At 41.8% G+C, this 17,239-nt stretch overlaps 1 protein-coding gene across 6 annotated transcripts in view; it reads right to left on the bottom strand.

Moving 5' to 3' along the window:
- Positions 1–2,407: 2,407 nt before the first annotated feature.
- OPTN (optineurin) overlaps positions 2,408–17,239 on the bottom strand; it is a 38,564-nt gene continuing 23,732 nt past the window's right edge. For 3 of the 6 annotated variants that reach the window (XM_049624599.1, XM_049624601.1, XM_049624600.1), the window contains exons 7-15: positions 15,979–16,081; positions 14,338–14,453; positions 12,594–12,743; positions 12,125–12,218; positions 9,126–9,284; positions 7,383–7,513; positions 6,420–6,502; positions 5,655–5,693; positions 2,408–2,594 (exon numbers count right to left, since the gene is read on the bottom strand). In XM_049624599.1, the coding sequence (XP_049480556.1) occupies positions 2,467–2,594; positions 5,655–5,693; positions 6,420–6,502; positions 7,383–7,513; positions 9,126–9,284; positions 12,125–12,218; positions 12,594–12,743; positions 14,338–14,453; positions 15,979–16,081 (1,003 nt within the window). In that variant the 3' untranslated portion in view covers positions 2,408–2,466. The remainder of the gene's footprint in view (positions 2,595–5,654; positions 5,694–6,419; positions 6,503–7,382; positions 7,514–9,125; positions 9,285–12,124; positions 12,219–12,593; positions 12,744–14,337; positions 14,454–15,978; positions 16,082–17,239) is intronic. The other 3 variants (XM_049624602.1, XM_049624603.1, XM_049624605.1) reach the window with 3 other exon arrangements.

Genomic DNA, 17,239 nt, shown 5'->3' with positions numbered 1-17,239 from the left:
AGTGCTTCTCGGACTTTTTTCTCCTCTTTAGGTGAGAGGAGTAAAAGTAGAGGGGGCTGGAGTTGGGTATTTCCTTTCCCCCAGGTCAGTGAGGCTCTGATAATATCCCAGCAAGGTTAGACTCTGGTAAAACAGTTTCCCCTGAGGGAAGGCCTTCCTAAGAAGAAAAGAGAGCGCGGTGTATTTCAAAATGGCTACTTTCCCCCTCCTCCTGCTAAAAAGCAGGGGAGAATTTTCAGAAATATTCACTATGAGGAGCTCCTAGGGCTCCTGGAGCTAAAACTCGCATGAGTGTGGGGGCCTCTTAAGAATGGACTCCTGCTAGCGTTTTTAATTCTCAAGTTTGTCCACACCAAGCCTTTGGCAATTCTTCAATTACAGTTTAAGTTCTCCTACTCAGATGCTGACTCTTATTGTGCTTTCTGCTCCTGAGACCCTGATCTGGTAAAATCTGAGACTCTTTGTACCTGACTGTCTCTCTAATTTCTGGGCAGTGGTTTGCCCTGTGACTTCAGTTCTCTGAGGGATTTAAAGAGAGTTGATGATTTTGAGTTTGTCTAGTCTTTTTCTTGTTACAAGGATGGAAGTGATGACTTTTAAGCTCCTTATAGGCCAGACTAGATCAAAATGTCTTTAAAATACAATATTTGAAGGATCAATATTATGAAATTAGTTAGGTATAAAATTTTCATTGGCTTGTTCCTATCTCTTTCCAGTTCCCATTTTTCTATTGCTCCCAGTCAGCCACACTTTGAGAACACAGTAGAGCTGGCCCCAGAAGAGGGGCCAACATTCTGATGAGGTGTCATTACCTGGTGACATGGAACCAGGCCTCTGAAGAGACTAATTATTTAGAGAAGGCATGAACAGAGTTTACAAACTGTTTACCAAACTGTTTGATTCCCTCAGTAGAGGAGCTTTAATTTAAGGTGACTTTTTGAACTAGCCTTTTGTAATCCTTTTAATTATCCAGCAGACAATTTGATCACAGGTTTAATAAGCCCACTCACACTGTTACTTCAGGGTTGGGATCAGCTTAATATGTTTACTTGAACAACATAAAAGGATAGTCTCTTAAATTAAACGTGAAACCATTTGGGTTGCTTTTCTATTTAAGATACTGTTGAAATCTATTTCCTTTAATATAAAATAGTAAGGAAAAAAGTTTAAACTAGAAACGATAAATAAAAAATTAAAAATGAGAATTTCATGGTTATTTTAGAAACGTCTTTAAGAAGCATTCTCTGTGGACTGACATGGGGGAATCTCAGTTATTAGTGAATCTGTGCAGTGTGGTCTCTTGGCATGAAGACAGAATTAGCAGTTTTGATTCCTGGTTTAAAAAACACAGATGTACACACACACACACACACACACACACACATGTACGTGTGTGTGTGTGTGTGTATTAAATCAAGTTTGCCTAATTTTCTTCTAAACGTTCTAGGACATAGACACACAAGGACACTGTTTACTTTTATGACTGGCCCAGTATTAGCTAATCTCAGTAAACCGTAGATTTACAAAATATGGCAAATCTCTATTTTTTCACCTCCTTAGCAAGAATAATTTTTAATTCAAACAACAAATACTAGCCTCTAGTAAAGGGATTTGTATATATTCATAGACTTAGCAAAACAGATATGAATAAGTATTAAGCCTCTATGAAGCTGAATATGGAAAATACAGCCTATGAAATTGGCCAATCATATATGAACGATGTGAAAGATTCAAAAGCAAAATTGTAGTTTACAATACCTATTTCTGTGATAATGAGTATACAGCTTGATCCGGGAAAATCAAAAGACAGCTGTTCTATTTTAGAAATTAATAAACTACTGCACAAATCCATATACCTGCAGCACAATGAAACCAGTGAACCTGATGTATGTACCTCACATATACCGATATATTGTCACTTGTCTGGATGATCCAGTAAGAGCCCACAGTGCTCATATGAAAAGAGCCATATCACCTTTGGTACAATTACCGTGGCTGCAATAAAACTACAACATACACACAACCCCATATAAATGTGTCTTAAATCAAGAAAAATAACAATTTCTTTTTAAAAACCTCCAAAGATGACTTTTCTTGATTAAATCTGTAGCCACTTCATTTTTCCTGCCTCCTTAAAAGGTTCTCAATGTTCATCTGTGAGGCCTCTTCCATTGGTTATATTTACCCTGTCCCATGATGTCACACACTTATTAACTGCATGAACAGTTCGGTTCACATACATGGAACCCCCTCAAAAATAAAGAATCTATCACAAGAGTGGCACGTTAAGGATTCTAAGGAAATCCACAAAAAAATGTCCTACTTAGGGCATATTGATTTTCTTCCTCCTAAAATAAGCATAATGAGGCAAAATGTCTGAGTGAAAACAAATAACACAGAAGCACAATTCTTGGAGGAAAAAATCTGATATTTACCAACAGTCTGGGGGAAGTGGGGTATGAACACTTAAATGATGCAGTCCATAACATGGATCTGTAGCGTGTCTATGTCAGGCAGAACTTCTCCACATTTGGGGCACGAATGAATTGGAATATTCCGCTGTTGCTGCTGCCTCCAGTTGGTATCCTCATCTCCTGAGAACAAGCATTGAATGAAACGCTATTCCATTTCTTCCATGTTGCAAGTGGCTTTGTTTGTTTGATTTTAATAACAGACAATAAATTTTAACATCCATTAAACTTGGCAATTGGTACCCAATGGGGAGGGAATACAGGTTTTTTGGGGGGGTCTTTAACTTAAGAAATCTACACACACACAGAAAATGTGCCCACATAGTACCTGCTATCCTACTGCTGTAGGTTTTGGGCTCTAGTCCAGGTTTTTAGTATGTGATAATACGTGGTTTCAGTTCTAGGTACAGAACAAGACAAGTTCTAATACAAACAGGAATATTTGAGAGAAGAAACAAGATACATAAGGATATGAGCTCAAGAGGAGAGAAGGTGGAGAAAATAACGAGTGGCACACAGAGAGGTTTCCTAGAACACTATGAACCCCCTCAGAAGCAGAGATAATAACCATGTTCATTCCGCCCATGCATCTGAGGACCTGGGAGGTGGAAGAGAGGGGTACAGAGATGAAGGGGACTTCAAGAGAGAAAAGCGACAGTGGGTGTGTGTGAGGGAAGGGCCACCCTGTGCCACGTGAGGCAGGTTAGCGGGAGGATGGGAAAGGCACCAGGCTCAGACTGCTCTGTGCAGAAAGGCCGCCTCATGAGACCCACAGCACCTGGGAGGAGTTTTACGGATATGTAAGGGCTGCCCAGGCAAAGTGAGTGGGGAGAAAGAAGGGAAGTATGCATTGTGTCATTCTGTCCAATTTTAGAGCTGGCCCAAGGTTCAAGTCTAAATTAAAGAATGCTTGAAATAAGCCTTGACTCTAAGAAGGTCCCACATGCAAACTAATCGATGTTGGAAATGACTTTTGGCTACCAGGGCATCTCCTTGATCTGACCTTTCTGGACCAGTGCAAACCATTCTGGTGTCAGAACTTGCAGTCGGCGCCCAGTGTTTGCTTTGGAGGCTGGTCATGGAGGTAACCTTTAACCTTCAATTCAATTCAATTCAATTCAATTCAATTCAATTATTTGAAATGAATAATGGAGACTATGGTAGACAGTCTGTGTTCAGTGAACTTCAGAAACACCATTGCACAGAAATACTGATCACAAGCTGTGATTTCTAGAAGCATGGATCTTTCTAGTGATCTCATGGTCCTAGATCAGGAGTCAGTAAACTTTTTGTGTGGGCTGCAGTTTGCTAAACCCTGCTCTGGAGGGCAATAGGCCACTTATCGGGGACTGTTGATTCTTCATTTTAAACTTTATTTCATCCATCTTTGCCTTTCCTTTCGTCCTGGTCTAGGTTTCGAGACTCAGACTTGAGCCGTCGTATGAGGTGGTTAACGGGTTCCCTCTACCTTCCTGCTCTTTGCTATAAAATAAACTTTGTTTTTCATTGTTAACCCATCACACTCCTTTGTCTTTGACCTTTTATTCTCGTACCGTACTGACTGAAATCCTAGCTTTAAGGTCAAGCTTAAAGTCGGGCCTTTTCAAGGCCTTTCTCACCTGCCCTGGCCCTCAGGGATCATCCTTCCCTCTGACCTTAAGTAGCATCATCTCTATTACTTAAATCGTATCTTGTTTTATGCTTCCATCTTCTTATGCGCACATCCTGTCTCCAACCAGACCATGAGCTGCTTCAGACCTGACCATGCCTGTACCTATTTCTTCCCTCGTGCTCAGCTGAGTGTCCCAGACCAGGGCAGATGCTTTGCGGCCACGGATGACCACAATGATGAAAGAGAGTGAACAGGAGCTACTGTCTAAGGCAGCTTTGTTACGAAGCTAAAAAACTAAGATAAAAATCTGAAGACAGTCTGTGGAATATTACTTTGTAGAAGACAAGAAGCTTAGTAGAAAAATCATGAATAAACATGTACTTTGCGATGAGTTTTGGACTGTAAGTCAAAGAATGTCTGTTTTTGTTATTTTTTTAACATAAACAGGCATTTGCCTTATTTAATTATGACCAAGGAAAACCTTCCTCTAAGAAATCCAGACGCAAGAGACTGTCCTTTTGGACCCAAGACAATGTCGCACTTTTGATATCAGAGGTAGATGGGTGTTCCTGGGATATTTAAATCAGGTTAGAGAAAATGTCTGGTGGTGCTCAAGTGTAGACGCAGGTTTGACAGAAGAACACAGCTTTACCCTACAACGCTCAACATGCCTGAGGCTAGTGTTCATGTCGGTCTATGTGCTACCTCTACGTATGCCCCATGAATGTGGTTGATTTTTAACCTGAGTTACTACCTCTAACATTACTTAAAAAAAATTTTTTTTTAACATTAATTTATTATTGAGAGACAGAGAGAGACAGAGCATGAGCAGGGGAGGGGCCGAGAGACGGGGAGACAGAATCCGAAGCAGGCTCCAGGCTGGGAGCTGTCAGCACAGAGCCCGACGCGGGGCTCAAATTCACAAACCACGAGATCGTGACCTGAGCCGAAGTCGGAGGCTTAACTGACAGAGCCACCCAGGTGCCCCTAACATTACTTTAACTTATTTTTTTCCTATGAAAGAACTTTGGTGGGGGGACAGGGGAAGAAGGAAGGTGAAAGGGATACTCAGAGAAATTTCCCCAAGATTGAACAGGTGACGATACATCCTGCTTGCTTCCTTGCTGCTGCTGACACTGTGATGTTTCAGTAATCGGTTGGTATATGGAAGGGACTCAGACTGGTCCACCATTAAAAAAATGTTAAAAAGCCAGTTTTATGTGAAATTTGGGATGGCATCCTAAACCCAGATTCTTTTTAGTGGCAGCTCTGTCAGTCTTCAATCCTTTGAATTCTTTTTTTTTCTTATCTAGACTCCGGGATAATACTTCCCTTTCAGTGATGTACTACAACACAGGGATTTATTATACATTACAAAACATTACTACAGTGTATTAAAACCATGTAATAAACACAGCACTGTTAGTAAGTGTCAAGACTGATTTCACTCAGGCAACTAAAATCTGGATGTGGCACATAATTAGATGACAACCTATTACATGCGGTAGCGTGTAGTGGTTAAGAGTCAGATAATCTTGGGTTTTCCGTGTCCAGTTCAGCCCCTAACTAACCTTGTGATCCTGGGTTGTTTAACCTTGTCTTCTGGAGAACTGTGAAAATATATAACTCATGAAATTTTGTGAGGATCACAAGAAATAACGTGTATGAAGTGATCAGGACAGTGTCTATGCACAGTAAACTCAGTAAATGCTAACATTATTATGTGCATAACACCAAGTAATGGGTGAAGATTCAAGTTCTGGGACAGCGTATTTAATACAACGCCTAGATGCATATTTAGAACACATCGATAATTATAATATAACATAGCAGATGAGTCCTATAAGAGGAACAGAGTACTTTGGAAATTCAGGAGGGAGAGGTTACATTTTGCTAGAATCACAGGGACAGTATTTGAAATGGGTTTTACAGATGGGGTAGGGGTTCAGTGGAAAGAGACAGGAGGGGGACAGGGACGTGTGTGAGGGAAGGATGCCACATAAGGAAGTATATGCGGGTATGCAAGCCTATGACGAGTTCAAGGAACAGGGAGCGATTCTGTTGGCTAACAGCTGAGGGAATTCGAGGGGGAGAAGGTTAAAAGTTAGGCTATGCCAGGCCTCAACTGCCAGCACGAAGAGAGTCTGGTGTCTGGAGTCAGTCTGTAATGGATGGAGAATTAGGGTACTGTGAAAATAAGACTGCGGGGTGCTACATTTTTCACAGTCTGATCTGAAATTCATTTTGTAGAATGTAGTGAAATTGTCTTCAAGCATTCTCTTCATAGAATAGTTATCCCCTGGAGCCCTGGAAACCAACAATCACACGGGACTCACCTCTCTGAGCGAGGTAGGCCTGCTGGTCAGGGTCACTTGTTCTTGCCCCATGACGGCTCTGCATCTCCATCAAGGACTGCCTACTGGGATGAAAAGCGACACTATAGTGATGTTTTAAAGCCCTGAAATATGACAACATTAAGCAGACATTCAAGAGCAATATGGGGGGGGAGAGAGCTGAAAAAAAATGCAAGTTTCATAAAAACCAGAACTTAAGGGTTAACTTGAGTTTGAAATATTATTGGTAGTAGCACAGTGTAGTAAAAGAAAATAACAATTAAGATAAAAAAATCAGTAAATAACCAAACTGTCTCTGGATAAGGAAATGGATTAGAAAAAAGGGGCGTATTTCTAAAAGAAGACACTATAGGGCAATTCAAGAGAATGAAATAAATCTGCACACACATACACACACACACACCCAGAGTCCAAAATCACAGTGTTCCATAAAACAAGCTGCAGAACGAGACCTAGTGATATTTTTTCTTTTTAGAGAGAAAGAGAGAGAGAGAGCATGAGCGAGCGCAATAGGGCAGGGTAGACGCACAGAGAGAATCCCGGGTAGGCTCCATGCCTAGTGCGAGCCCAACATGGGGCTTGATCTCATAACCGTGAGATCATGACCTGAGCAGAAATCCAAGAGCTGGACGCTTAACGGACTGGCCACCCAGGCGCCCTGCAAACATATTACGGAATTGTTTAAAGTGTTCAGAATATTGACCCCTGACAGCGGCAGGCTAGAACCTGGGAACACACAAGGCCTGAAAGCAAAGAACACCTCAGGTTCCCGCAAGACGCCACCAGGCCTTGTTGTAAGTCAGGCTGAGTGTCGGGGAAGCAACCAAGTGAAGTGAGCCCAGAGTACTTCCTGCAGCTCGACTGAAGAAGCACCTCTGACCACCGCCTGCCCTCCACCTGCGCCCCGGGCTCCGGGTGTGTGGCCTGAGCCCTCCCTCCCCTCACCTGCCTCCATCTTCAAAAACGTTATTCTCTTTCAGCAGAATTGCCAGCTGCAAAGCCAGCTGCTCCTTTTCTTCGTGTATTTTCTCTCTTGCCGCTCTTTCAGCATGAAAGTCAGAACAGTAAACTTCCATCTGGAAGAAGGTAAAAGACACAGAAGTTACTGCCTGGATGGATTTGGATGCTCCACAGTCACCTGGGGACAGGGCGCGGAATGGGTGCTGCCTCCTGGGATGCACCTTGTAAGTCACAGGTGCATCTTCCTGCTAGAAACCAGGGTGGTGACCGTAACCTTCCAACCACCTTCTGACAGAAGACAAGCTGCGTGTGTGTGCACTTTAGACAATTAGAACTCGGCAATGACACCAAGGTAGGTGGTTTAAACACTGCACGTACCATTCATTTAGTAAAATTCTCTGATTTTTTTTAAAATTTTTTAAATGTTTACTTTTGAGAGAGAGAGAGAGAGAGAGAGAGTAGGGGAGGAGCAGAGACAGAGAGGGAGACACAGAATCCAAAGCAGGCTTTTAGGCTCTGAGCTGTCAGCCCACAGCCTGTACGGGGCTCGAACCCATGAACCACCAGATCTTGACCTAAGCTGAAGTCAGATGCTTAACTGACTGAGCCACCAGTTGCCCCAAAATTCTCTGATCTTTTGAAAAAAATAATATTCAGGGTTAGCTTAATATAGTACATGGTTTATTTACTCTGTCAGGTATGTTTATGAAGTCTTTCCTTAAGTTAAATTTTAAATAGTAATAGTAAATAGATGGTATTTATTGAGGCCAAACATGCACAAAGTCCTCTGTTGGGTGCCTACATTCCTATCTTATTGCACCTTATCAAAAATCCTGGGAACGTAGCCTTGCTATGCTCATTTTACATTTACAAGTTTAATAGCTCTTAATCTTGGTAAGTGTCATACCAGCACTTGAACCAAGAATGAAGCCCAAACGCCGCTTCCCACGGTAGTAGTCAGCCTCCACGATGGCTCCAGTGACCCTCAACTGTTGGTATTCACACCCTTACGTGGTGCCCTCCCACAATGAACAGGGCCAACCCACGTAAGCACTAGGGTAGCGCAGAAAGGACGGTGCGTGGCTTCTGAGCCTAGGTCATGAAAGACACTGTGGCTTCCGCCTCATTCTCTCCGGGGTTACCTGCAGTGGGGGAAGCCAGCTCCCGTGTCACGGGGGTGCACAAGCCAGCCCGTGGAGAGGCCCGGGGGGTGAGGAACTGAGGCCTCTCGCCCACAGCCATGGGAGCGAGCGGGCTTGGAAACGGGTCTTCTAGTCGATCCTGAGTGCAGCCTCACGAGGGGCCCTGAGCCGGAATCACCCTGCTAACCTGTTCCTGGAGGCCCGACCCACAGAAATGCTGTGAGGTAACGAATGCCTGTCATTGTTTTAGCCGCTAAATCGGAGGGTAATTTCTTACCTAGAAACGTAAACATTATGCTACAGTAGCAATCTCTTCACTGTTACAAAGTTACAAAGTAAAAATGGGCTACTTAATAGAGAAATGCCCATTGCTCTAATAAAAGCAGGTTTTTTTCCCCTCACATTTTATGGTTTCACTGGACGGTCTGGTGCACTTTCCACACGTGATGTGCTTCAATAAAATTTAAACAAAATATGTCGGTGGAAAGAATATAAAATCCAAAAATATATCTGAAACACCATCGCCTTCCCATTTGAGACCGCAACCGGGGTTGGCGCCACTGAGCTCCGTCGCGACGCGGCTCACCTGAGCCCTCAGGACAGTCATGGTCTCCAGGTCCTCCTCCTGCTTCGCGATGGTCTGCTTCATCTCGTCCATCTGAAGCTGCTTGGAAGCCAGGGCCTTCTCTGCCAGCGCCAGTTTCTCACTTAGTTCTTGTAGTACCACCTTATCCACTTTTTCTGACTGCAAGAGACAAGTGTATTCTAGAATGGTTGTGACATAATCCAACCTGCTGTAGTAAAATATTAAAGGAAGTTTTGTCTGTTTTTAAATGACAGGCTCTGAACTGTTCTGTTCATTGGCAACGGTAACGTGCTCAGAAAGTTGTATTCATTTAACTCACAGCTTGCAAATGATAATTTCTTTTTTTTTTTTTTTTTTGAGAGAGACACACACACACACATACACACAGTGTGAGCAGGGGAGGGGCAGAGAGAGAGAGACAGAATCCCAAGCACGGTCCACACTGTCAGCACAGAGCTTGATGTGGAGCTTGAACTCATGAACCGTGAGATCATGACCTGAGCCGAAATCAAGAGTCAGATGCTTAACCAGCTGAGCCACCAAGGCACCCCACAAATTATAATTTCGTAATTTAAAACAATGAAAAAACCCCCACTAAAATAAGGGAAATAATAACAAACCTTGATCTCAATGACGTTGTGACTCACTGCTACTGTTATTTTTCCCACTAATGTTACTCTTACTTGGTGAAGTCAGTGGAAAAGAAACGTGTTTAAGTTAAAAATTTATCCCATCACACCTGTCAGAATGGCCAGTATCAAAAAAGACAAGAGAGAACAAATGTTGGTGAGGATGTGGAGAAAGGGGAACCCTTGTGCACTGTTGGCGGAAACGTAAACTGGTGCAGCCACTTTGGAAAACCGTAGGGAGTTTCCTCAAAAAATTAAAAATAGAACTACCGTATGATTCAGCAATTCCACTTCTGTGTATATATCCAAAGAAAATGAAAATACTAATTCAAAAAGATATATCCACTCCTATGTTTACTACAGCATTATTTACAGTAGCCAAGATACGGAAGCAACCCAAGGGTCCATCAAAGAAGTGATGTGTATATATGTATATGCACAATGAAGTATTAGTCAGCCATAAAAAGACTGAAATGTTGCCATTTGTGACAATATGGATGGACCAAGAGGGTATTCTGCTAAGTGAAGTAAGTCAGAGAAACAAATACCATATGATTTCACTTACATGTGGCATCTAAAAAACAAAACAAATGCACAAACAAAACAGAAACAAACTCATAAATACAGAGAACAAACTGGTGGTTGCCAGAGGAGAGAGAGATAGGGGGATGGGCGAGATAGGTGAAGGGGGTCAAGAGGTACAAACTTCTAGTTATAAAATATAAGCCAAGGGAAAGCACAGTACAGGGAAGGGGATACAGTTGGGGTTAGAACAACACGGGGGTTAGAGGTACTTACTCCTGCATAGTCACAAATTTACACATAACTTTTGACTCCCCAGAAATTTAACTAGTAATAGTCTATGGTTGACTGGAAGCCTTACTGATAATTTAGTTGGTTAACACATACTTTGTGTGTTATATGAGTTATATGCTATATTCTGACAATAAAGTGAGCTAGAGAAAAGAAAATGTTATTAGGAAAGTCATAAAGAAAAAAATACATTTATAGTACTATACTTCAAAAAATCTGCATATTAGGGGGCACCTGGGTGGCTCAGTTGGTTGAGTGTCCAACTTCAGCTCAGGTCATGATCTCGTGATTTGTGAGTCTGAGCCCCACATCGGGCTTGCTGCTGTCAGCACAGAGCCCGCTTTAGATCCTCTGTCCCTCTTTCTTTGTCCCTCCCCTGCTTGCGCTCTCTCAAAAATAAACATTTTTTTTAAAAATTTAAAAAAGAAATAAAAAAGCTGCACATTAAGTGGACCTATGCAAACCCCTTTTGTTCAAGGGTCAACTTACGGTCAATACTATCATAACGACTTTGTATGGTGACAGATGGTAACTACAATTATGAGCATTTCAAAATGTGTATAAATATCAAATCACTATGAAAACTGATCTGACATAATATTGCAACTATACTTTAGTTGCAATTAAAAATAAATACATAGGGGTACCTGGGTGGCTCAGTCAGCTAAGTGTTCGCTCTCGATTTCGGCTCAGGTCATGATCTCACGGTTCGTGAGTTTGAGCCCTACACTGGGCTCTGCACTGACAGCATGAAGCCTGCTTGGGATTCTGTCTCCTTCTTTCTCTGGCCCCCCACCGCTCACTATCTCTCTCTCAAAAAATAAATTAACAAACATTAAAAAATAAATAATCAAAAAAAATTTACTAAGTCTTAGGAACAATATTCTCTTAAGAAAAACGAAAAACAAAGAGTACATTTATAAGCATATAAACTCAAATTCAGAGCTTCCATGATCTTTACTTATTTATCCCAGCTTTCTTCAAGTAAAACTGACAAATAAAACTGTAAGATATTTAAGGTGAAGGATGTGGCAATTTGACAGGTGTATACAGCATGACAGGGTTCCCCCAACCAGGTTAATTAACATCCATCACCTCACATATCTACCCATGTTTAAACTGCCATATCATGGTAGTATTATACTAATGGAAGTCACGGTCTGGTGAGTCCAGGGTCCAAGGTCACTGACAGTAGCAAGCTAGCCCCATGATATCTCAACGGACACGACCCCTCCAGGGGCAGCCAGTGGTCTCACCGCGCCCTGCTCACGTGGGAGCCCATGCTGGTAGCTGTCCTACAGACCCACCTGCTGTTAGAAATCCTAAAAACTTACTCCCCGACTGTAGGACTCAGCACCATCCCTGCACGCGAAGCACGTTACACATAGGTAGAACACCGGAACTCACACGCACTCGGACACGAGAAATCAATGATAAAATGAAGGGCACCCTTTGAAACCAGACTTAGTTAAGGATTGACAACTACTTTACGTATAAAAATGTTTAACGGTTTCTTTTTATTATGAGGCTACGGAAGTAATTTTCTTCTATGAGTACCTCTTTCCTTTTTAGCTCCTCGATCGTTTTCAATGAATTATTGTATTCTTGAAGAAGCTTGTTATGTGTCACCTGGAGAGTGGCTACCTTGGACCTATTGAAAAAGACAGTAAGAAATGGAATCTTGGGGGAGATATCATAAGAACTTAGTCTTGCTTTCCAACCCCCTTCTGAACACTCAACTAGCAAATTCTTCTCTCCTACCTTTGCCATCCCACCACCTGCTAGCATTTTCTTACTCTCAAAGAAAACAATCTTTACAAAAAAAAAAAATCAAGATTGATTACAAGTCACGTTAATAATTCTGTTATAATAAAACAAATGTTATCTCCTCAGAAAAATCTCCTGTGCTCCTTCAGATACATAAAAGAGAAAATCTTTTAATGTATTCTCAAATCCTATTTCCAATCTGATAAAAGTGCTCTCCTATTTTCTTCCAGCAAGTAGTCATTTGGTCGTGGCTACTCACTTTTCATCTTCAGTTTTAGCTTGCTCCATTTTGATTTCTGATCGCATGCTTTCCACTTGTAGTTCCAACTTTTTGTTGTTATAAACAAGCTCCTGCTTTTCATTCAGCTCTGATGGGGTTGCAGAATTCTTCCTTTCAAGGGCCTGACACCTAAGAAAGATCGATATTTCATGAGGATGAACGACGCTCCTTCATTTCTCAGTGGCTCTTAAATCCCAAGACTATGTAGCAAATACAAAGAAATTTAGGATTGCATTTTTCAAGGAGTATTTAGCAATGCAAACTAAAATATTTTATCCTCCTTGCTTCTTTACTAGAAACAGGCAGTATTTCTAAACCCTCATGACTAAACATTAAAAAAATACAGATCTTTTCTTGGAAAATAAATTTACATATTTCAGAATCCGTATGCCTAATGTAAAAAAGTACAGATCTAAGACCACACAAGCCTTACGCAGTCATGTAAAAACTGCCTTATGTAGTCATGTAAAAACATATTTTTGTTCTTCAGACACAGACCAAAATAGTAATTGGCTAAAGGTCCTTTTCACATACTGATCCATGGATATTGTCAATATTTTAAAAAGTTATGAGTTCTGTTAAGCACAAAGAATATGACTTCTGACAAAGTTTGTTTTTTTTTTTAGTGTTTATTTTTGAGACAGAGAGAGACAGAGCATGAGTGGGGGAGGGGCAGACACAGAATCAGAAGCAGGCTCCAGGCTCTGAGCTGTGAGCACAGAGCCTGACATGGGGCTTGAACTCATGAACCGTGAGGTCATGACCTGAGCTGAATTTGGATGCTTAATTGACTGAGCCACCCAGGGGCCCCATGACAAAGATTTAATAAGGGAAAAGAAAATATCCTAAGCCCTCTTAAAGATCAGAAAGAGAATTTCAGTATAATAATAGTAAATATGAAACTACGGTGGCCACATGCAAGGCATTAACGCCAAGCGTGTCAAACATCTCAACACGTTACGAAGTAGGGATAATGACACACATTTTACAAATGATAAAACTAGGGCTCAGAGAGGTTAAATAACCAACTTGCCCAAGCTAATACCACAAATGAATTGTAGATCCACATTTCAACGAGGTCAGTTTGTCCAAAGTCCCTAGCTTTCGCTACCATGCTGTGCCAGATTACCAGAATACTGTTTAGCCTTGGTAAATTTAACTCCCAGGCAACATACGCTCCTACACCGTGCCGGGAATATGCTTGCCAGCCAATCCCAAAGAACCACATAAACTTCGCTCTTCTAAATTCTGGGTAACTCGTTACATCAAGAAAAACAAGCACATGCAAAGTTCTCAGTGTAAACAGTAGCCTTCATAACTGATTGAAAATGATTTTCTTTTCCTCAATAAATCTCATTCCAGTTCTTTTTGCTCTTTGCAGCTTTCGTTTATGCGTCCTTGTATCAACGCTGTTGACTCAGGAAGGTCACAGGACATCTGGCTTACTGCTTTTTTACAGGTCCTCACAGAGGCTAGTGCATTTCACTGACACCCGCAAACAGCTGAACCAGATTTCCCCGGCCCCCCACCCCCCGCATTTTCGTACACGTATTTCACGTGAACCTGTGCATTCACCTCAACATTCGTGTTTTCCAAATTCAGATTTTAATTAGGTTTCTATTTTTCTTTCGGTAACACAGTAGCGTAACCATGTTTTTACATGGTATTTTGTCAAAATGTACACTTTCCGAAGAAGAAGAAAAAATTCATCCCTCACTCTTACTTCTCTTGAAGTCTCTTCTTCATTAGCTCAGCTTCGCTGAGTTTTGTATGAGCCTCTTGAAGCTCCTTAAATAGGGTGGTCACCTGAAGGTTCAACGTCTCCACTTCGCTTCCAACCTGTCACACAGAAAATCCCAAGCACGCACATGCAATTCACATCAGAGATCAGATGAACCTCTTTGTGAGAAAACAGTGTGAACCATTAGTGTCCAACTAAGACTGATGGGTGAATTGATTAAACTTTGGACAATGAACACCCCAAATACTGTACATGAAAAGAAACGTTTTAGATACAACTCTGTCACCTGATATGTCTGTATTTACTAGTTATATATAACAGTTTATATTTCACAATGTGTAATTTATATGTATAATCACTAATAAATATAAATAGATAAATATAAATAAATATAACATATATGTATACACAAAATGCTCTTTTTCTTACATAAATGATCAATTCGGATGCAGTTGTGATAATGACTTTATCATAGTTTTTTTTCTTATAGAAATGGGTGGAGTTTATTTAAATGGAAGAAAAACGTCTCCTCTTTGATACTTGGCAACCCAAGAACCTCCCTTCTTAAGACTTGTAGGGGCCAAAATTCACACAAACGTTCCCAGATGTTAAGGTTTTGACTTTTAAATAGAGAGAGGCTGCAGGCATTTTAGGTTTTGCTAATTTCTGCTCGTCCTTTATCATAACTAAGTTAATACTGATCACGGTCCAGGGGATCACAGAACATAGTGGTGTCAGAGCACAATCTAATTTATCCAGACAGCAACCCATGCCCATCCATATTCCCTGGCTGATTTATGTCTCCAGTTTACTCCACTTTTTTCACTGAACCACCTTTTTCCCGGCAGTTCTGGCAGAATTGCTGGCAATGAGTTTTATGTTGCCTTGGAAGTCTCGGTACTTCTCTATTACTAACAAATGGTTTTGGTCAACCAAGTACGATTACGCCCAGGCTGCCTCTTCGTCTCTGTGTTTTAAGTGGTCGTCAGTCTCTTGAAGTAGGAGACTCAGCCCCGGCCATGGCATACGGTAGGCACTCCGCATACATTTGCTGAATAAATGAATCCACTGAGGTGAGCATCTTACGTCCACGCTTGTCACGTGGGCAACTGCAGCCCTCACAACTTCCTGGCTTCGCCAGCCTTCCCTAAGCTGAAGACCATGTGGCAGGCTCCAAGGGCACATCTCTGAGCTGCCACGGGACACTGGCGGTACAAGCTTTTCATTCAAACTATGTCATTCAAACCAGTAGGAGGGTAGAACCAAAAGCTTTTAATGAGATCTCGAGTTTCTGGGTCATATTCTCAAATGATCTTATTATAAAGTGGACAGCATTCCTTTCTCCATTAGCAGGCCTGTTCACTCAGTAAGTTAGGAGAGAAATCAGCCAAGAAGAGACAGAGGCGTGATTCCCTAGAATCACTGGGATGGGAACACATCTCCCTACAATTTACTATGGATGATTTTCAAATCGGGACATGGAATAGGAGAGAAATAGAATATATCCAACATTAAAATTATTTCTATTTCTAATGCGAAGAACCCGACACAAGACTCGACTTCAGATACCACTTTTTGGGCCCTCGGGGGGAGGTGACAGAGTCTGAGAACCTGAGTACCCACGGTTTCTGGGCCTTTCTCCTCTTCTTTCTCTTTTTCTTTGCTCGTCTCTGTCTGGGTCTCGACTTCCGCATGATCACTGGCTTTCTTTTCAAAATATGAAACTCTGAAAAAGTGCAGAATATGGAAAAGTTACTTTCTCTGTGGCTTCAAGAAGAGAAACAGTTGCGGAAGCACTAAAAGAACGCCGTTTGAAATCGATAAGAGATCTGGGGCTTCAAAATCTCTCTGCACTTGCTACGTTAACTTTTTTGGGTTTTGCTCTCATCCTCAAATTGGCTAGAATTGATTGAAGGGACGGGTTTAGGCAGGGTAAAAGGCATAAATCATCCCAAACACTGAAAAACACTGCCACTTTTCACGTAACAGTAATATGCAGAAATATTTTTAAAATCTGTGTTTTTGTGTGTACGTAGGTCATGCACGTGTGTTACAAGAGTGTGTGTCCCTTTATAAGGATTCAGCAGAGAGAGGATGCCTTTTTAGGACCCATCAAAGGTCGCAAGTCCCTAAAAACACACAAATGGACCAACCTTCCTCCACTGAATCATAACCACATGAAAGCCAGCCCAGCGCAAATAAAACAAGAAGAGATTTCTGGTCAAAGATGGTATACTGAATACATGCATGTGATTCTTGTCCCACCCTGAACCCCACCAAAATGACTTTTAAAAAGCCACGTGTGTACAAGAACAAATGGAAAGGGAAAGGAAGTAACAGCAAGAAGATTTGGGGGGCATGGCTACGAGTGGGAACTGAGCCAATAGAGCTGGGTCTGAAGCCAACAGTAGGGAGAGCCAGTGTAAGGTCATCGACACTGTGGGAACCAAAAGGCTCAGGAGTCATCGGCACCAGGTACCTCGGGATCTGGGGACAAAGATGGGGCCTGTTTAAGAGGGACTACAAGATCACAAAATAAAGGGTTTCTGGAGTCAGACAGTAAGAGATGAGAAGTAGGTTCTTCTGTAAGGGGAACTTACACACAGAACACTAAGACCCTCAGCCACCTCTTCCTACTCAAGGACTTTGACATCTAGAAAAGTACCTTCCAGGCAGGATGCTGGAAGAGTCTCCGTTGAAGTACATAAGGATACTCCAGCATAAGGGAAAAGATTTAAAGTTTCTGACACAGGGCTTCCCCGAGAAAACCTCCCAGCCAGATCTCCTGAGATGTGGACCCAGAGCTGCAATCAGCTTCTAATACCCTATTATCCTGCTGAATCTGAGCAAACAGGCAAGACTGCTGGACATTTAAGGGAAATCT

Source organism: Panthera uncia, chromosome B4 (assembly GCF_023721935.1).
Source record: "Panthera uncia isolate 11264 chromosome B4, Puncia_PCG_1.0, whole genome shotgun sequence".
Lineage (NCBI taxonomy): Eukaryota > Metazoa > Chordata > Mammalia > Carnivora > Felidae > Panthera > Panthera uncia.
This window is presented reverse-complemented; position numbering and strand designations above follow the sequence as displayed.